This window comes from Sorex fumeus, unplaced genomic scaffold (assembly GCF_029834395.1).
Source record: "Sorex fumeus unplaced genomic scaffold, SorFum_2.1 ptg000079l, whole genome shotgun sequence".
Classification (NCBI taxonomy): domain Eukaryota; kingdom Metazoa; phylum Chordata; class Mammalia; order Eulipotyphla; family Soricidae; genus Sorex; species Sorex fumeus.
This window is the reverse complement of record NW_026606136.1, coordinates 5021571-5043511: the sequence shown is the minus strand read 5'-3', so window position 1 is coordinate 5043511 and position 21941 is coordinate 5021571. Positions and strand designations below refer to the sequence as shown.

General features: G+C 42.7%; 1 protein-coding gene across 1 annotated transcript in view; it reads left to right on the top strand.

Moving 5' to 3' along the window:
• The first annotated feature begins 3125 nt into the window (after positions 1-3125).
• Positions 3126-21941, top strand: part of GDPD4 (glycerophosphodiester phosphodiesterase domain containing 4) — an 87452-nt gene continuing 68636 nt past the window's right edge. Inside the window, exons 1-3 of the mRNA XM_056130560.1 lie at positions 3126-3281; positions 8458-8561; positions 18543-18636. Coding sequence (XP_055986535.1) covers positions 3126-3281; positions 8458-8561; positions 18543-18636 — 354 coding nt within the window. The remainder of the gene's footprint in view (positions 3282-8457; positions 8562-18542; positions 18637-21941) is intronic.

Below are 21941 nucleotides of genomic sequence, written 5' to 3'. Positions count from 1 at the left end.
AATTCCATTATTTCATCTCTTCTAACAGCCACATAGTATTCCATTGTGTAGATGTACTAGAGTTTCTTCAACCAGTCATCTGTTCTTGGGCACTCGGGATTTTTCCAGACTCTGGCTATTGCAAACTGTGCTGCAATGAATATATAGGTGCAGATATCACTGTATTTTCTTTCATCTCTGGGAAATATTCTCAGGAGTGGTATTGCTTGGTCATATGGAAGCTCAATTTCTAGTGTTTTGAGGAATGCCCATATTGTTTTCCAAAAAGGCTGGACCAGGGGCTGGAGAGATAGCACAGCGGGTAGGGCGTTTGCCTTACATGTGGCCAACCCGGGTTCGATTCCCAGCATCCCATATGGTCCCCTGAGCACCGCCAGGAGTAATTCCTGAGTGCAGAGTCAGGAGTAACCCCTGTGCATCACCAGGTGTGACCCAAAAAAGAGAAAAAAAAAAGGCTGGACCAGTCGGCATTCCCACCAGCAATGAATTGAGGGAACCTTTCTCCCCACATCTGTGCCAGCACTGATTGTTCTTGTTCTTATTAATGTGTGCTAGATGATACCTCATTGTTATTTTGATTTGCATCTCCCTGACGATTAACGATGTAGAGCATTTTTTCATGTGCCTTTTGGCAATTTGAATTTCTTTTTTGTGGAAGTTTCTGTTCATTTCTTCTCTCCATTTTTTGATGGGGTTAGAGGTTTTTTTCTTATAAAATCCTACCACCATCTTATATATCCTGTATATTAAGCCCCTATCTGATGATTATTGGGTGAGTATTTTTTCCCACTTCCCCACTGATACTCTTATGTGGAGAGGCACCGTATAGCCCCTTTGGCCAATAGACCCCCGCCCCACGCCCAGGCCCCGCCCCACACTCAGGCCCCGCCCCTACCGGTCCGGTTGGCCACGCCCCCGCCTGGCGACGCCCCCTACTGCGCTCCATCTTGCGAGACGTCTGAAGAGAGTTGTGTGAAGCGTTTGTCTGGTGTGCTTATCTGGAGCGCTTGTCTGAGGCGTTTTTTTGTGGTGCGGGTCGTCTGAAGCGTTTTGCTGGAGCGTTTTTCTGGCGTCTGAAGCGTTTTGTCTGGAGCGTTTGTCTGGCGCGGGTCGTCTGAAGCGCTTGTCTGGAGCGCTTGTCTGAGGCGTTTGTCTGAGGTGTTTTTCTGGCGCGGGTCGTCTGAGGCGGGGCTCCCGGGCTTGGGCGCGGACCGTCGAGGCTCCAAGTCCCGACCCAGCTGGGGGCTTCCTCTTGCTTCAGTCGGGCCTGCGGCACGTTGGCGCGGTCGGCCCGCGCGGTAGGTGAGTCAGTGGCTGCCGTTAGCGCCCGCCCCGGGGGCGGCTGAGCCCAGGTCGGCCCGGCGGGGGCCACGCAAGCCCGAGGACGGGCCGGGCGGAGACGCTGGACAACGCCCGGTCCTGCGCGCTCGCTGCCGCCCGGCCCCGCCAGGTGGCTCCCGGCGCGCGCCCCGGCTCCGGCCGCGGGCGAGGGACGCCCCGTCCAGGGGCTGCGCCTGCGGCACCCGCGCCCGTGGCCGCCTCCCCCGACTGGCACCCGCGCCCGTGGCCGCCTCCCCCGACTGCGGCACCCGCGCCCGTGGCCGCCTCCCCCGACTGGCACCCGCGCCCGTGGCCGCCTCCCCCGACTGGCACCCGCGCCCGTGGCCGCCTCCCCCGACTGGCACCCGCGCCCGTGGCCGCCTCCCCCGACTGGCACCCGCGCCCGTGGCCGCCTCCCCCGACTGGCACCCGCGCCCGTGGCCACCTCCCTGCGCCTCTGGGACCCGCGCCGGTGGCCGCCGCCCGCGGCTGTGGTGTGGAACCTGCTGCTGTGGCTCAAACCTCCAGTAGGGGGCGTGCGGCGGCCGGCGCGGGTTCTTCCGACGCTTTTGGAGCCACCCCCGGAAGTGTGGGTGGGGGTTTGAGCGACTATTGGATTCCTGTGCATGTTGGTCAGAACACTCGTGGATGAGCCTTGCTTGCCTGCGCTGGAGACCCGAGTTCAAGGATCTTTAGAAACAGAGAAAAATGGGTGTCCGTAAATGTTTTTCCTTCCTTTTTTTTAAAAAAATAAAATAAAATGTAAAAAGTGAAATGGCATGCTCAACTTCTGTTAATGCCCAGGTTTAACGGGGCCACTCTTCTTTGTCCCTCTTTCCCACCAGTCGGGAACTGGAGTGATGGACATAGAAGCCATTTTGGATCCCAAGAAGACAAGCAAGATAGAAGGTGTTAGGGTTCTTTATTGCATTGAAGTCGCACACCACATAATTTCTTCTTTTTCTTTTCGTTTGCAGTGCCTGGGATGAAACCCAGGGACTTACACAGGTGAGACCTTACCCATGCAACATGTACTGGGCCACACCCCTGGCCGGATTAACACAAAGTGCGCCTATTGGTTTATTTAAGCTGTTGTGTTGCTAACTTGAATGTTTCCTCCTTAACAGAGCCTAATCCTAACTGAATTCATACAGGAGGAGTAAAGGGGCAAGGAGCTATGTCACTATCCCCTACAGTCAGGACTATGTTTTCAGTCATTCCCCTAACATCTCAAATTATTTCAAGAACACATTACAATTTGAAAAACACATTTTCAGGTTGGGCAGATGGTTCAGGGGGCTAGAGCACAGACCTTGCATGCCCTCAAACCACAGGCTCATTCTCCATATGGCACAGTCCTCTGAGCATTGCCAGGTGTAGATCTGCTGGTTTCCAGCGTCCCTGGGCCAGAACTGCACCACATCACCAGGTCTGATCTCTTGATCATCTGGCCCATGCCACCAGGAGCAGTAGTCTCTGGGCTTCTGATCTTAACCGGGGAGTCCCCACCCCATCTCCCACCCCTGAAATAAAATACATATTTGCACTTAGTATCCAGTTTGGTACTTTCAGAATTTGTTAGTCCTTTAGGGCATAGAATATGCCCCTGTTTTAGTGGAGAGTTGAACCTTGAATGATACAATGATTACAGTAGGCATTCATCAAGTTATTGGAGAAGCTAGGATAAAGCTTTCTCTGCACTGAATGTAATGCATGGTCTTAGATTATAAACTTTTATCCACCTGCTTTTGAAGAAACTACTCTATGCTGATAGTTTTATTTGTCTTCTAGCAAAAGGGTCAACTATGGCTCAGAGGCAAGATGAACAGCAGGACATTACAGGCCTTTCAAGAGTATGCAGTAGGAAGTGCTATCTTACCTGCATTACCGGCTGCTTGACCTGCCAATGGAAAGTCTTGGATGAGAGAAGATCTGAACGTGCAATCTGTTGCTGCTCCTGGGTACGATGAGAGGGGAAGAAACGATCACACTTTCTTATTTCTAGGGAGCATTTGGCTGGCCCCTGCTTCCAGTTGGACTCTCTTAGAGTCTCCAGGACTGAGTCACTCCAGGGCTGTCGATATTTCAGAATAGCCATCATCCTGGAGCCAAAACTAACCTGACTGGCACACCCACTTGTTCCTTTGATTTCTTTTTCTTCTGTTTTTCACTTTTATTTTCCCTTGTTACCACTTTTGTGCCATTTATTTACTTATTTACTTTTGCATTTATTCTTTCAGTGAACCTTGAAAAAGTGACATTGAGGTATTAGATCTTTTGGCCTAGGATTACAAAATGATAGACCTTCAATTCTCCTTTCATTGTGAGTTTCACAAAATGAGTAGTTTTACAACTATGCTTGTGAGAGAAAAGAAGGAGAAAATAAGTTTTTAATTTTTTTCATTTATTGATGAAGCTAGCGCTTGGTGTTCACTAGTGAGGAGCTGTTATAACTAGCTATATTGTAGCTAGGCTCACTTAGTGACTCTACCTCATATCATAAGATCCTCTGCTAACTATAATGTGTAAGAGATCAAATCAGTACATTGGTGTATATCTTCATTTATTTTTTAACAGTCCAGGTGGGGTTCAAAACCAACTGGATCACTAATGTTGTATATCTTGAGATGGAGAAACAAGGAAAGTAGAAGAAATAAGAGTGGTGTGGCCTGAGCTGTGTTTTTAAATGATTGTTTAATCATGTGTAATATGTATTTGAAGGGACAAACCTAATGCAGAGAAACATCTTTGCCTGCAAAGAAAAAGCAATGACCTATTCAAGGTAGTCATATGATTACATGGATTAGAGTAGAGCTGGTAGAGATGGAGAAGTGAATTGACTTAACAGGTATTATTAATTAGAGGTGAAGTACTAAGTCATATGAGAGCTAAATGACATAAAGGGAAAGACATTCATTGTTAAGGTGACATTCAAGGCAGTGAGGCATTTTGGAAAAATCTTTAGACCTGAGCTTGGGTCCTAATTCTACCCTGTATCATGTGATATTTCTGGGCCTCACTGCAGTTGGAAACTCAAACTATTTAACTACAAGTTCTTAGATAAATTTCAAAAAAATGTGGACTAAGAATGAGTTCATTGTGTTCTGGGGAAAGATATCACCCATTTATGCCTTCATCACTGACTATTTCAAATTTTGAGCCTGTACCACTGTGAGACCATGTGGGACATTGGGTAAATTACATAATAATCTAATGTTTTTGATTTCTCATTAGCATCACTGTAGCACTGTCCTCCTGTTGTTCATCGATTTGCCCAAGCAGATACCAGTAACATCTCCGTTGTAACTTGTTGTTACTGCTTTTGGCATATCGAATATGCCAGGGGGAGCTTGCCAGGCTCTGCTGTGCTGGTGGGATACTCTCGATAGCTTGCCGGGCTCTCTGAGGGGGGCAGAGGATTTGAACCCGGGTTGGCCACATGCAAGGCAAATGCCCTATCCACTGTGCTATCGCTCCAGCCCTTCTCATTGGAAATAATAATAATAATAAACATCATAAAAACAACTACAAAGTGTTCATTAATAAGGTTTGTTATAAGGATAGAAGAGGTAATGCAGTTAGCCTAAAACTCAGTTTATTAGTCTTATTATGGAATTGGCATACTCCTTAATAAGTTTTAGCTGTTTTACTACAGTTTGGAATCACTGGCTTGTAGGCATGATTGTTGTATATAATGATAGTACAGGGGATTCTGGGTACAGCAGATAAGTTATTAAAAGTCCAGAGACAGAGAAGCATAGAGATGTCTTTAGAAAAAAGTGAATTTCTGATGTTGAACTTAGAGGCAAGTAAGGGAATAAATGGTAGGTGCTACAAGGTTGAAGAGGAATGTTCTGATCAAAATATAAAGCTTCTTTATGTCAAATACAATACATGAATTTTATTTGTCAACATAGGGAGCCCTTAAATTTTTTAATTAGTGATAACAATGGAAGTCAAAATAAGGGAATAGATTTATTCAACACCAAGCTAAGAGTAGCCCCTGACCCTCAACTGGTATAGTTCCAAAACAACTAAAGGTTGATCACATAGGACCTTGTCAACCATGGCAGGCAGTTTGGAATATCTTCTAGTACAATAGGAAACTCTAAGGGGGTTTTGAACAAAGGAATGATACAAATTATTATTATTATTGTCGTTGTTGTTGTTATTGTTTGGGGGCCACACCTGGCACTACTCCGGGCCCTGAGTTCAGGGATCACTCCTGGCAAGGCTCAAGGGGTTATATAGGGTGCAGGGCATCGAACCCGTATCAGGCACATCCGAAGCAATGTATCTGGCCCCTCTGATGTTATTTTTAAAAGTTAACACATGTTTTGAGTAAAGGTTCAGTATTAATATCACAAATGCTGTGGTTGTCTCCCTCCGATCTTAGGAGATAATGTTTTAGTTTCTTGACACTAAAATTCCTCTTTTTTGGGAATGCCTTTTATATGTTTTTCATTTGTTAAATGGAAAAGACTAAAATTTCCTAGTCTTACTCTTCACAATTAGCCCATATTTTAAACAGGTTGTTTATATAAAATGAATTATTATATCCATTTTTTTTTCTTTTTGGGTCACACCCAGTGATGCTCAGGGGTTGCTCCTGGCTCTGCACTCAGGAATTACTCCTGGAAGTGCTTGGGGAACCATATGGTATGCCAGGGATTGAACCCAGATCAGCTGCGTGCAAGGCAAATGCCCTACCCGGTGTACTATCACTCTGGCTCTTATCCAGTTCTGAAAGATTAGCAAATGCCCCTAAAGAGGTGGGATTATAATTCAGATAGCAAATATATCTGAATTATACAACAGATATAATGTTCTGAATTATGCTGCAATTATACTAAATTATACTGCAAATATAGTATTCCTAGGAAGTTTGACTCTTGCTGACTTGTCTGGTTTGTAATATGACTTTCAGAGTTAGGGGTTGTTGCCCTCCAGGCTCAGTTTGAGTTTCCTCCTTGTTTTCGGTTCACAAATCTGTTCATTGGCCCTGCCACTTCTTGGATGTGTGATGTTGAGTCAATTATTTTATTTTTGTGAGTTTTAGTTCAGCAAAATTAGTTATAAATATCTCATTGTAACTATATGAGTAATGGAAGGAATGAGTGAGGTCTAAGTGAGGCCAGAGAGACAGGTGAGGAGCAGGACACTGGCCTTGCAGCTGTTTGACCCTGTTTGATACCCAGCACTACATATGGTCTCTTTAGCACCACCAGGAGTAACCTCTGAGCACAGATTCAGTAGTAAGACCTGAGCACCACTGAGTGTGGTTCCAAAATCAAAAAGGAAATGACAAAAAGTGGGAGGTCATAGCTTTCTTCTCATGTAAAATAGAAAATCAAAAAATCCCTATATTTCTTAATTCACTTTCTTTTTCCAATGTGAGTAAAAAAATGATTAAATGAAATGATGAATGATGAGGAAATGAATGAGTCACTGAACAGACATTTGGCAGGTGGAGAGGTACACAAATTCAATAATAACTTGATGGGTCCCAGAGTGATAGTACAGCAGGTAGAGCACTTATCTTTCATGGGGCCAACCCAAGTTCCATCCCCAGAGTCCTATATGGTCCCCTGAGCTCGAGGAGTGATCCCGGAGCACAGAGCCAGGAGTAACTCCTGGGCATCACTGGATGTGTTCCAAAAACAAAGCTGTGTATTTACCAAAGGGCAGCAATGTTCTGTCTCTCTTGCCGCTTGCATTCAGTGGTCTCCGCTTCCCCCACCCCGGGGAGGCCGATGGCAATGGGTAGGCAAAGGAAGGAAGGAGGATCAGGCTGGTCGGTATCAATTGCAGTTTATTCCAGTCTCCTCTCCGTTCTCCTCTGATTCCCCTTCTGCTTCTCTCTCTGGAGCTCCCTTCATTCTCCTTCTTGCTTGCCCTCATTCTGCTTCCGGATCCCAGCCACTCTTACAGCCTAGTTTATATAGAAATCATGTAGGATGGGGATACAAAGGTGGGTTGAACATTAACGAATCAACAAAGAGAGGTAAGGCCACTCTTCCAGGAGATTAACTCAAGGACAAAATCTCATCCAAGGAAATTACTCCAGGTTACTAGGAGATCTGCTTAAGGATCTGTGTCGCTTTTTTGTTTCTCATTTAGTAATCCACTTAAATAGTTGTAGTAAATCTGCTTCTAATATTTCTAGCAATGTCATTCTGTATGAGCACAGTAAGAGATATGTCAAGCTTAAAGTTTGGTTCTTCCTGAGGACATCTCACTATATATTCGAGACTGCAATCCTCAGGCCAGGTTAGTCTTCCTAACCCCAGCACAGTCCTAATCCTGTTACCTTTGGATCATGACAGCATTTATCTGTGACCATACCCTTAACTTATAGTTAAGTATTATGGCGCTTGGCCTGGCCCATTTCAATGCCAGGATAGCTCACAGCTTGCCCTGGGTCCATTCAGTCCCTTGTTGGGACCCTGCTTTTGGGGTGCTAGGTAACTAAGGGCGACTGAGGCGTAAGTCGAGAAAGCAGATGTCTAGGAGTGAATATTATTCATATTCAGTTAACTCCCAAGTTACAAAAGCTTAATATTAACTGTCTTCCTGTGTCCATACAAAAAGGACATTGCTTTAAAGTAAACTATGCAAAAGATGGGAAAAGCAGTATTTAACTTATAATACAAGTTCAGCATCCTTAGAAGGATCTGATCTTACAAGATAATGGAATCTGATTAGGGAAAAAGGTGATTAACTGGTTGGGGAGGAGAACACAGAGAAGAGTTTATAGAAAAACATAGGGGAATGAAAGTGATTCTGGAGCACTGTGATGGGTGTAACCCTATAAACCTAAGCTCCCTGTGGTAAGGGAGAAAGGACAAACCAATGTTATCCTACACAAAACAAATAAAAATTTGAAAAAGCCAGCTGCATTCAAAGAACTATGCTTGATCTTGACCATACAGAGATGTGTGAGAGATGGTCCTTTTCCTTAAATATTACATCAGATATATATTGTAAATAAACAGTTGCAGTTCAGGGTAATGAATGCTATAAAGAGGCATGTACCTAATTCTCACCTGTAGAGAATGATGCATGGCATTGCATTTATATGGGCCTCAAATGCTACTGAGATAAATGGAGCTAATTTTCACTTTTTTCTCTCCTCAGACAGAGCGATTGTTTTACCTACTTTTGGCTTTTGCATGGATTGTGTCTCTGATTGTTCTGTACATGTGGATAGAATCCTCAAATGAATACTTTGGCTTTGACTGGTGAGTTCCAGTTTTTGTAATTTTAGGCTCTTTGATCTGAAAATTACCTAGGTTGAAAGGATTATCTTGCCAGAGGAGGGAGGGTGGACAAAATTGAGCTTTCCATTGAGGGTGAGTGAAAGTTTTGATGTTGGAGTGGGGTAGTAATGCTCAGTAATTTTGCTTGTTCCATTTACTATTTACAGGTTCTCACTCTCACATTGAAACACAATCTGACTAACGGGTTCTTTCTGTGTGTTTCTAAAATGTAGGTTTAGACAAATAAAGGGTGTTGGGAGGATCCTCCCAGGATGGGAGAAGCATGCTGAAAGTAGACTATAGACCAAACATGATTGCCACTCATTGCCTCTTTTGCAAATCACAACACCCAAAAGGAGAGAGAGAACAAAACGTTCTCACAGAGGCAGGGTGAGATGGGGGGATGGGGGTAGGAGGGATACTGGGATCCGTGGTGGTGGGAAATGGGCACTGGTGGAGGGATGAGTATTTGATCATTGTATAATTGAAACCCAAGCACAAAAATTTGTAAATCTACAACTGTACCTCATGGTGTCTCACTAATAAAAATGAAAAAAAATACTTAACATGTACAATATTAATAATTAACCCTAATGTAAACTTTGGATGGTGATGACACATCAATAAAGGTTGACAGATTGTAAAAAAAATAAATAAAATAAAATGTAGGTTTAGCGATGTTGCTCAGTGGTAGTGGCCATGCAACATAAATGTGAGGTTTTTTTTTTAATTAATGAATCACCGTGAGGTACAGTTACATACTTACAAACTTCCATGCTTATGTTTTAGTCATACAATGATCGAGCACCCATCCCTCCACCAGTGCCCACTCACCACCAATATTCCCAGTATCTCTCCCACCACCCCCACCCCCATCCCCCACCCCTCTCGCCTCTGTCTCACATTCCCTTTCACCCTTTTACTCTCTCTCTCCTTTTGAGTGTTGTGGTTTGCAATACAGGTATTAGTGGCCATCATGTTCAGTCTATAGTTTATTTTCAGCACACATCTCCCATCCTTAGTGGGCCCTCCAAGCATCCTTTACTAGGTGGTCCCTTGTCTATCTGAGCTGCTTTTTTCCCAGCATGTGAGGCCAGCTTTCATGCCATGGAGCAATCCTCCTAGTCCTTATCTCTACTATCTTTGGGTGTTAGTCTCCCATTCTGTTACTCTATATTCCACAAATGAGTGTAATCCTTCTATGTCTGTCCCTCTCTTTCTGATTCATTTCACTTAGCATGATACTCTCCATGTTGATCCACTTATATGCAAATTTCATGACTTCATCTTTTCTAACAGCTGTATAGTATTCCATTGTGTAGATGTACCAAAGTTTCTTTAACCAGTCATCTGTTCCCAGGCACTCGGGTTTTTGCCAGATTCTGGCTATTGTAAACAGTGCTGCAATGAACATACAAGTGCAGACATTATTTCTACTGTACTTTTTTGCATCTCTGGCATATATTCCCAGAAGTGCCCTTCTGGAAAATGTGATAGATCTATCAGGATGTCGGAGGGCAGTCATCTTGATCTTGTAGTTGGCGAAAGATAGGCGGGCGTTGCAAATGCTTTTCCCAGCTTCTGCCGCATCTGCCAGCACTCCTGCTCTTCTCTCTTTGAGGTCTTCCTTTATTGCTTTTCTGTACTGCGTTGTGAGCTTGGGTGTTCGCTTGCGGTTGCCTGAGGCTTGCACCAAGCCACATTTGCAAATGAGCTCGAGAGTGTTTTCGAAGACAGGCATCTTTTTGTGTCTCTTTCTCTCTTGGTGTTACTCGCACAATTATGGAGGTGCTGAACCAGTTGATCATATTCTTCGTAAATGTTGTCAATGAAGGCATCTTCCCATGTTGCGGCAATAGTGCCAAAGAGCTCCTAGCTGGTGGTCGTTCTGGGGGTTCTCTTCTTAAACTTTGCAGCCCTTTCTCCCTGATCTGTGAAGTAGAATTTTGCATGAAGGAGATGGTGGTCCGATCCCGTTTGGAATTTGGGACAACAGTGACATCAGTCCGGCCAAAACGTCAATTGAATATGATGTGGAACCATCCACCGGGAGACTCCCGTGTCCAACGTTTAGATTCGTGGCCTTCTGTACCTGTGAGTTACCATGGATGGTCCTGGTGGACATGATGAACTCAGATAGTCTCTCACCCTGTTCATTCCATTCTAGGCCATGAGTCCCAATGTGGAGTTCTTCAGCTGATCTTCTCGGTCCTGTCTTGGCATTAAGATCACCGACAATGATCTTGTAGAAGGTGTGGTCTTCAGCTATAAACCTCTAGCTCCATGTAGAACTTCTCAATTTCTCCTTCATCATAATTGGATGTTGGTGCGTAGACAACCAAGATAGAAACTGCTGGCTGTGAGCCACATGTATTCAAGTCTAATTGTCCCATTGGGTTGTTAGGCATTTGAATGAATCAATGCTCATGGCCAAGTTCATGTTGACAAGGACACCGACACCACCGACGCCTCTTTTGTCCCATGTTTCGAGGAACAGTTCTTCTCCAGTGTCGAAAACCATGTGATGTGATTGATGCCTTCACGTCTCGGTCAGACCAATGATGTACTTGATCTTTCGTGCTTGTACCGTCAGGTCCTCAATGGATGCATATGATACCAGCATAAGTGCATTGAAAGTACAGTCATTTTTGTCCTTCTTTGTTTTGCAGCCTAGTTTGGCCTTGAGATTTTATCAGCCTCTCCTCCTCATCCTTCTTAATGCTGCTGTATTGGTGGCTCTTTCAGGGTCAGGGGAATGAGACCCATTGTATTTACTGGTTTTGGCATATCGAATACACCACAGATAGCTTGCCAGGCTCTGCCGTGCGGGTGGGATACTGTTGGTAGCTTGCCAGGCTCTCCGAGAGGGATAGAGGCTTTTAGGGCTGCCTCTAATCGCCCTTGCAGGTATTCCCATGATTTAAACCATATTTGAACCCCATCAAATATGGTGCGGTAATCTTGGAAGATGGGCATTAAGTGTCTTATGATGGTCACAGAGTTCCATTTACCTGGTACTGTGAGGCTTCACTCATGCATGAGTCTCGGCCCGAGCATCTGGAAAGTGTCCTGGAGCATGGCGGCAGCTGGGTAGTGGAGGTAGTGGAGGTAGTGGAGGTCTGCCAATGAGGTATTTATCTGGTACCAGTAGGGTGGGTCTTCTGTGTGTAATCCCTGGGTCACCGGAGATTGTTGGAAGCAGACAGGGCAGGGTAGGGTGTGGCTTCTGGATTTAATCTCTGGGTCTTGGAGATTGGTAGGAGCAGGCAGAGGATCTCTGTTCCTGGGTCCTGTTAAGCCTGGAGTCCAAGGTCGCAGAGTTCTGCATACCTGTGGGGCTTCACTCGTGCGTGAGTCTCAGCCTGAGCGTCTGGAAAGTGTCCTGGAGCGTGATGGAGGTTGAGTAGTGGAGATAGTGGAGCCTCCCATAGAAGGGGAATAACTAATGCATGATGGCAAGAGAAATGAAGAACAGAAGTCGTTTTCAGTAGGAAGCTTGCCACTGTGGGGAGGGGGGATAAGTCAGGGAAGAACCATTACGACAAAGATAGAGTCATGTAGTCAGTCTCGATAGGGTCTGGGTGCTGAAAGTGGGTAAATGATACGTATGATCAGTAACCATGTAAACCACTGTGTCTAAAAGGGAAAAGAAAAAGATAAAAGTGCTTGTCATAGAGGTGGCTGGGGGTAAAAGGAAAACTGGGGTATCTGGTGTAAGGAAGTGAACACTGGTGAAAGGATTGATGTTGGAACATTGCACACCTGAAATGTAATCATGAATAATTTTGTAACTTTGTAATTCACAGTGATTCAATACAAAAATTTAAATATAACACGAAGACGTCATAATATACTTTACCTTTTTTTTATTGTTAGGCATCATGACTATTTCCATTTTTCTCTTTTTCCCCTTTATTAAAGAACTGTGATTTACAAAGTTATTGATAGTTGAGTTGTAGGCATGCAATATTTCAATGCCGATCATCATTTTTTTAAACAAAATAATTTTTATAAGTTAAGGATGCATGAGCTGGGGATGTGGCTCAGTGGTAGAGCATCTGCCTTGCATGTGTGAGACTTTGGTGTTGATTCCCAGAATCACAATAATACATTAGAGTGTAGAGCAATTTTTGTATTTTGACTTGTGTTACAATAGACTTCTACAAATGGCATTGATTCAAAGAAGATAATCACTGGTAAAACTCACTTTGTCTGTTGCCCAAATACTTTATCAAAAGGCAGTAGCAATTTCTATTTAAAACTGAAGTATATGAGAGTTTCTCTTTGAGCCTACTATGGGAAACACTTAACTATTGTAATACTGAATAATTTTTGTCATTTTATGGATGGAGTTTTCTGATTTAATCACTGATCAATTTTTATATTTTAATTATTAATTTATTGAGGTAAAATACTATTAAAAGAGTAAATGTTCCTATATTTTAGGGGTACAGTTTTACCACACCACACCCACAACCAAAGTGCTGATAACCCTTTACCACAGTCCATTTTCTAAACATGAGATATGCCTTTATCATTTTTCATTATGACTTTTTGTACAATAACATTATTTAAGTAAACCATCATTGCTTGGTATTTAGATCAATGATTTGAAATACAATATAAATTGAATGTAGAGAGCAAAGTTAATGGAATGGGTAGCTTTTAAAGACTGGGCAATAGTAATTTTTTTAAATCTATGTCTTTATTCTTTTAGTAATTTTTATTTAATTAAAGAACGATGATTTACAAGGTTATTACAAGATTGAGTTTTAGACATATAATATTTCAACACCATTGTCCTCACCAGCATCAACTTCCCTCTACCAGTGTTCCCATACTCCATTTCCCCCAGCTCTAGTACTGAAGTACTAAAAAATCTTAGCTGGGACTGTCGAGGTAGTATAGGGGTTAAGATTTGTGTTTAGCATACAGCTGACCAAGTCTGTTTCCTGCACTGTATACCCCCATTACTGCTAGGTGTAGTTCTGGATGCTTCCCCCCCCCCCCCCCCCGCAACACACACACCTTTGGGTAGCTCATGTAACCCAAGACAGCAGGTCCAGGTGAGTGCAGCATCCTTGAGCTCATGCATTGAATCTCTGACACAGATCACTGAAGTCTCCAGGAACTTCCTGAGACTACCTGAGAACCCCTCCAAAATTTAATTCATATATGATTTGATCTTTATGAATTATAGTTTATAGATCACATACAAGGCAAATTATATTATTTTTCCAAAACAATAGCAATTTTCTCACGGGTATTGATATATATTTTCTTGTATATCTATGTTTTTGTGTTTTTTTAGAGCTTACGACTGATAAAATTGTAACAGGCCTGGGCTTAGGCCAGAGCATTAGTACAGCAGATAGGGTGCTTACCTTGCACACAACTGCCCAGGTTTGATCCCCAGTCCTGCATTTGGTTCCCTAAGTCCACCAGTAGTGATCCTTGAGTGCAGAGCCAGAAGTAAGCCCTTAGTATCACCAGGTATGGCACAAACAAACTAAATCATGACAGACAGGCTGTGTTGGTAAAATTCCAGTTGAAGTCAGTATATTTGCCTGTTTTTTATTTTAATTTAAATTAATTTTTTATTGAATCACCATGAGATTCTTACAAAGCTGTTCGTGATTGGGTTTCAGTCATACAGTATTCCTATACCCATTCCTTCACCAATGAAAGCAGGATAATGAAATCATAACCTGTTAAAGATAATATAGATTGAATCATGGTAACTGTTTTTTAAATATTAAAAAGACCTGACTCCAGATATATTTTTGTCCACTCTATCACTCATCATCATTTAGTTACCAAAAATATGAACACTTAGCTTAAAGCAATAAGTAAAATCAGAAACAGTTTATTAAATGTGAGTTTCAACTAAATGTATTGAAAACTGGACAAAATTTACCACTTGCTGGCAGCTATAAAGTTCTGGGAAGTGGTAAAATTTGAAGTCAGTATATTTGCCTGTTTTTATTTAAATTTTATTTTTAATTTAATTTAATTTTCCAAATGTGCCTATTTAGATATATTTTATAATCTATTTTACTCAGTGCTAAAGTTCCTGGTAAACAAAGGTAATGATTTACCAGCTGTAGGATCACATTGGTTTGTCCTTTCTGCCTTGCCGCAGAGAGCTTGGGTTTATTGGGTTGCTCCCATCACAGTGCTCCCATTCCTCTGTATTTATTTCTAGCGGGTAGGGCGTTTGCCTTGCAAGCGGCCAACATGGCCGACCCGAGTTCAATTCCTCCACCCCTCTCGGAGAGCCCGGCAAGCTACCGAGAGTATTGGATATGCCAGACACAGTAACAACAAAGTCTCCAAAGGAGACGTTACTGGGCCCGCTCGAGCAAATCGACGATCAATGGGAGGGCCTTTACCTTTACCTCTTTCTTTGTGTTCTGTTGACTTATAAGTATTGTTTTTCTCTTCTCCTTAAGTTAAGAGGATGGTCATGGACAAATTCTGTCGTGATCCAAAAAGTAATAAGTAGAGTAGAACCCTGCTAGGATTAGGAATGATTAATCTGGCCTGAGCACTGTAGTCTGAGTCTATGGTGAGATGTTCCCAGGAGAGTCACCCTACAAGCTCAGTTTATCTCTTACTGTGTCCATACAAAATAACTGTCGCTGTCACTGTCACTATCCTCCCGTTGTTCATCGATTTGCTCGAGTGGGCCCAGTAACATCTCCATTGGAGACTTTATTGTTACTGTGTTTGGCATATCGAATACATCACGGGTAGCTTGCCAGGCTCTGCCGTGTGGGCGAGATACTCTTGGTAGCTTGCCAGGCTCTCCAAGAGGGGCAGAGGAATCGAACTCGGGTTGGCCATGTTGGCTGCGTGCAAGGCAAATGCCCTACCACTGTGCTATCGCTCCAGCCCAAAATAACTAATATTAGGAAATAGAATTAAGATGTTACTTAAGTTATTGGACTGAGGAAAGGAGAAAAACACCTCTAAATGGTATTTTGCCCATTAGAAAAGGAAGGGCTTTTATATGTTGATTTTGCTACTGGACTGGGTATGGTGTCTACCCCCAATGCTGGAGTTGGAGAGAGATGAGAGCGTTGGAGAGCGATGAGAGAGAGCAGGGCAGAAGATGGAGCACAGAGAGACTAGCAAGGGGGCCAGAGGGAGAAGAATGTAGACGAAGAATACAGGAGCAGGCATGTGGAGAGAGAGAGCCCAGGCTGCAAGATGGAACATGGAGGGATGAGTGGGAGAGACAGGAGGCCGGAATGAGGGGCATTGTGAGACTAGAATGGGGAGCTTAGTGAGACAGGAACAGGCGCACGGGGAGAATGGAATAACAGCAACTGATCAATCAACTGGCTTGTCGCTCGTTTCCTCCTTTATCCGCCCATGGCATCAATTGTCCTGAGCGGGAAAGCGGCCTGAGACCACTGAATGTGGGAGGGGAGAGGGAGGGCTTCTGGGGCTCTCCCTAGCCGCCCTGGAGATTATACAACCAGCCACCTTGATTAATTCCCAAATGGAGTTGCATGACAGATAAATTTTAAAAGTTTGTGAAACAAATCTACTTCTCCGAGGCAATAAGTTGAATTTTATCAAAACAAAAGCTTATGCATTTGTGGTAGAACTTTCATGAAAAATGAAATTTAGGATGAGGAAGTTCAGCCAATTTTCAAATTTTATCAGCAAAAGAAAAATACAGTGAAGGTTTGTGTATCCTTTGTTGTCAACACATGGAGACTTTCCTTTCTGACTTAATCAGTGATTTGAAAATATTCTTAAAATCAGATTGGGTTTGGGGCCCATTTTCAAGTACAAACACAAGAATTTCCAAAATTTTAAGAAGAACTGATGGAGGTAGTGACAAGTAAGGATTTGAAATTTAAATTTAAAAACAGCTACCCATAGTTCTGGATGTAGAAGATAGTTACACTTTATCTTGCATTATGGTTTTTTATCATACAAAAGTTTTAAAATGCATTTTCTTCACCATATGTTGTGAAATGTGAGTTGATGATAGTCACATACCCGTTTATAGAAAGATAAATGACTGTAACTAATCACATTGATTTAAGAATGCTGTTGAAAGAAATAGATGTGAATGTTACTGTGCTAGCAATACACCACGTTTATCCTTGTCATGTGGATTATTTGTAATATTGCTCATAATTTTTGCTTTAGTATTTTAATTAGCTTAATTTATGTGTAATGAAAATGTTACTGTTTTAATAATTTTATAATTCCAAGTTTCAAGTAACCTCATGTAAAACTTTATTTAAATTTTCCACTGAATTTTTGTTAGTTTAAAGAAAATATATTTCTAGGGAATCATGAAGTAAAGTTTATCTGAAAAGGAGGCAGTAGTCCAAATAAATGTGGAACCTTCTGGGCTCTACCAGATATCTAGGTAACTAGTAGGCTAGACCAGGTAGGTTTGTATGATTATGCTCTAACATTTGCACTATGATGAAATCACTAAAGGGAAATTATTCAAAGCTTGGCACTGTTGTAAAATGAAGCATGGATTTATAGCATTGTTTGGTTCATTTTCTGACATTCCTTACATATTCTGTGATTCCTGTTCATGAGCTCATTTTTGTCACTACACTCTTCACAGTGTCCCAATATCTGGTATAGCTCCTGCATTTGGATAATTGCTTGCCTGTTTATTTTCTTCTTGGTGTGTCTTCTAGCCCCGAGCACAGAGAATATGCTTTCTTAGTTTTAATGTAGGTATATATTAAGTAGTTCACGTATATAAAAGCTGTTTGAATATTAGGGGGGAAAAGAGAAGTTGGCCACACCCAGTGGTGCTCAGGCCTTACTTCTGATTCTGTGCTCAGGAGTTGCTCCTGGTGGGGCTGGAGATCAAATGGGCTGGTCATGTGCGAGGTACGTGCTTTAACTCTGTATGATCTTTTTGGTCCCTGAACAATTTTTTTGGGGGGTGCTGGGATTCAGATCCAGGGTCTCACACACAGAATTTCTGCCAACGAGCTACATTCCTATCCTAGTATACGTTATATTATGAAACTATAATATCTCTCGATTTACATGAAGTGGAAGTAATTTATGTTATCTTGAAATAATAAGTCTGAATTTGATATATAAAAGCACGATCAAGAACAACACATTCTCAGTAAATTAATAGTTTTCTTTCAGAAACTAAAAACAGAACACATGCGAAGACTGTTTTAATGACTATTTTTAATGACTGTTTTTACTGCCCAGCTCTCTAATTTATAATCAATTAAGATGGTGGCTGTGATTGCAATTATGTAAAAAGAATATGTATGCACTTGGACAAACAATTTACCCAAATGGGAAGTATTCTTTTTTATTAGAGTAGAAAACTTACTTCTTTCCTCTTGGAATTATATTGTTTTAGGCTGGAGTGATAGCACAGTGGGTAGAGTGTTTGCCTTGCACGTGGCCAACCTGGGTTCGATTCCTCCATCCCTCTCAGAGAGCCCCGCAAGCTACTGAGAGTATCCCGCCCGCATGGCAAAGCCTGACAAGCTCCCCATGATGTATCAGATATGCCAAAAACAGTAACAACAGGTCTCACAATGGAGACATTTGCTTGGCCCGCTGAAGCAAATTGATAAGCAACAGGAAGATAGTGGACAGTGCTATATTGTTTCATGAAGATGATATAACTTTTGAATATATATTCTAAATAACTTTTTAAAAAATCATACCACTATATGGCACTATGACAACTACTAGGTATGATCCCCAGAAAAATGAAATCATTCCATTTATACTATTCCCCATTAAACTACCCAGTTGCTTAAAGGATAAAGTTGAAACTCAACTAAATTTCCCTAAAATTCTTCACAGATCTGTTCTCATATGCTTCTCTTCTAATTTTATTCTTTTTTCTTAGCTCTCAGCTAGTCTAGGTTTTGTCTCCATTCTTGACATAGTTGTTCCTGATTTCTGCTATATTTTAAAAACTGAAATATTTTTCAGGGTCGTGTTTCTAGGTACAGGATTCTGGTTCTACTGGTCTATATTTTTCCTGAGTTTATATGGGATCATGTTTGCCTACACTTCATTGCTGTTGGTGAGTAATGTTTTCATACTTTATGAGTAGCCTCGTGAGATACGGTTCACAGTCAGAACTGGGAGACATCAGAACTTAAAATCAGTCTTCTCTTAGCCAAATTGGAGTTTGTACCAATTGAGCTTTAACTTTATACTACTTGAATTTTGGACATAAGAGACATGAAACAAACAAAAAATGCTTCTGTTATTACACGATGTGTCCTACTACATTTGACTGACATAGTGGCAGATATCCTTTTACTATCCTGTTTCATAGTGTATTCTATGGTTTACTCAGTACTGTCATTTTAGACACCCACCAGCCTCACATTGCAACACCTTTACACATTGAAACATCCTACCTCATTTTACCTCTTCTGCAGAGAATCGTTCCTTCTGGGCCTTACAAATGCTCCGTTAAACCTTGCTAATGTACAAATGCTAGTTCCCGGCCCAGGTACACAGTTCATCTTGGCAAGTGTTCTGTCAATAGTAACTCTGCCTCTGTTGCTTAACTTAGCAATGGAAATTAAGGCTAGGTAAGAGAAAGGTCTAAAGAAGTGGTGAGCTTATATAAGAGAGAACTTTTAGGCAACTTCAGTTTCTGGTGCTCACTTACATACAGGACATATATATTTTCTCTGGTTTCTAGATTCCTTGACTCCACTGACTTTTATGTCTGATAAAGAAGAGCCCAAAATCAACACATGAAGTGTTTTTTTTTCCCACTTAAAACATCTCATTATAATATGAGTGATAAGTCTTTCTATTTTCACACAGGGTATATTGTATAGAGAGATCTGAGATTTATAATTATAATAGTTCATTAACCCAATGAAATTTAAATCTACAAGGCAACTAAATCATGAACAAAGTAATGAAGTCTGAGCATTGTAATTGTTAGGGCACGGTTCTTGATCTCCACATACGGCGTAAAGAAACTATTCAGAGAATGCAATAGGCAAACGAGGTTTAGAGGCTTATTGTTCTAGCTGGGCTAGGGTCAAGCTCCACCTAGGTCTCGCAAGGCCAGGATTTTGAGCAAGACCCCGAGCCTCTTTAAGGAAGATCTTATATAGGACCTTACCGGCCGTTAGGGTGCAGTACATAACCAATGAATTTGTAACACACAAAGCCCGCGCAGTGCATAGCCAACGAATTTGTATGTAACACACAAAGCCCGCCACGGTACATCACTATTAAGCAAGCCGAAACATGTTGGGAACGTTAAGCCTTGGGTAGTCTTCCTTAACCACCGTATCCTGTGTTATCAGTCACATGAGGCACCTGCATCTAGGTGCCAGGCACCAAGGAGAAAAACAGGTCATTTTAAAAGCATGGGGTTTGGGTAAAAAGGATCCGAGAAAAACAAGTTAAGATCTAAGAAAGAAAAACAAGTTCTTAATCTAAGAAAAACAGGTTAGTTCCTGTAAGTTGGTCAGTGTTCATCTGGTTCAGGGCCTCGTTCTTCACAGTAATTGCCATTAAAGAACCCCCAAGAAAAATTTTGTAAGTTCTAAGAAGGAATAGGGATTTGTACCCAAGAGGATTAACTAAGGCTTCTTGGACAAGGTAGTACTAGAGTGAGATGTATAGGGATGTTGGATTTGAATATATATGTATATATGTGTGTAGGATTGATGTCGGTGGGCCCCACGGGTGACTTATGTGAAGTGGGGAGGAGAAAGACGGCCACTTTCTCCCCACCCTCCTCTGCCACCCGGAACCCTGGGTAGCTAGGACCAGTAAAGTCTGCAGCGAGCACCTGCTCGGCATGGGCCTGAGTCCCGCCAGCCCCACAAGGTGGCCGTCAAGCCACACCTGAAGTCCGCTTGATCTTCTCGGCACGGGAGTTAATCCCCGCCACCCGATTGCTCGGGGAGCCACGGACTCAAGCTGGGGCGAGAATTTGCTCTTTGCAGGAAAGGAGAGACCAGTCCCAAGCCTTACCCGAGGTTTCTGGGGTTCTTGTCTCGCTCGCAGAAAAGAATTTCAGGAGTAGACGAGCAGTGAAGTAACAGGTTTTATTTGGAGGCTTTTGGAGAGGGAGAGAAAGGGATAAGCAGATAAGCGGGGGAATGGAGAGTAAGAGAGAGAGAGTAACGCGTCCAGAGGGAACGCGGGCTTCTCCGAGGGTGGAGAGAGCGCCAAGTGGGCTCTCGAGCTGGTTCTTATAGATCCTTCTGACTCAGAAGGTTCTGGAATCTCCTTGGGGCTTGGTCGCTGGAGTCAACTGGATTGAGAGGGGGTTCGAGAATCATCTGACTTGGAATGTCCTGGAATCTCCTTGGGGCTGGGTCGCTGGAGTTAACCGGATTGAAAAGGGGTTCGAGAATCATCTGACTTGGAATGTCCTGGAATCTCCTTGGGACTGGGTCGCTGGAGTCAACCGGATTGAAAGGGGGTTCTCGGAAAGGAGGAATTTCATGGGGAGGAGGCCCATATCTTCAGGGTCTGGGGATGGTCTTATCAAGTCCTTATTCTCTGTCTCCACAGGGTGGGTTGGTCCTAGAATTCTTCTATGAGACTTTGTTTCATTGCAGAGAGCCTTTCCCTATCTACCTGCCTACATCAGGATAACAATTGATTTGTCCTTTCTCCCTTGCCACAAGGAGCTTAGGTTTATCAGGTCATATCCATCACAGTGCTACCGAGTCACTTCCATTCCTTTGTTTATCTGTAACCACTTCTCTATGCTCTCCTCCCCAAGCAGTTAATCAGCTTTTCCCCTAATCAGAATCTGTTCATTTGTAAGGTCAGATCCTTCTAGGACACTGAACTTGTATTATAAGTTAATACTGCCTTTCTCCTCTCCTTATGTCTTTTGAATAGTTTACTTTAATGCAATGTCTTTTATGTATAGATACAGGAAGACTGTTAATATTATGCTTTGTAATTTAGGATTTAATTGACTTTGAATATTATTCACTCCCGGGCATCTGCTTTCTCAACTAAAGCTTCAAGTTGTGCTCACTTCCTAGTACCCCCCAAAGCAGGGTCCTGATGAGGGACTGGATGGAACCAGGGCAAGCGTTAAGCTATGTGCTACCCTGGCATCAAGTTGCGCCAGGCCAAAGTACAATGATTATTTTTTTTTGGGGGGGTGGTCACATCCGGTGATACACAGGGGTTATTCCTGGCTCTGCACTCGGGAGTTACTCCTGGCAGGGCTCAGGGAACCATATGGGATGCTCGGAATCAAACTCGGGTCAGCCGCATGCAAGGCAAATGCCCTACCCGCTGTGCTATCTCTCCAGCCCCCAAAGTGCCATAATTCTTAACTATAAGTTAAGAGTTTGATCATAGACAAATGCTGTCATGATC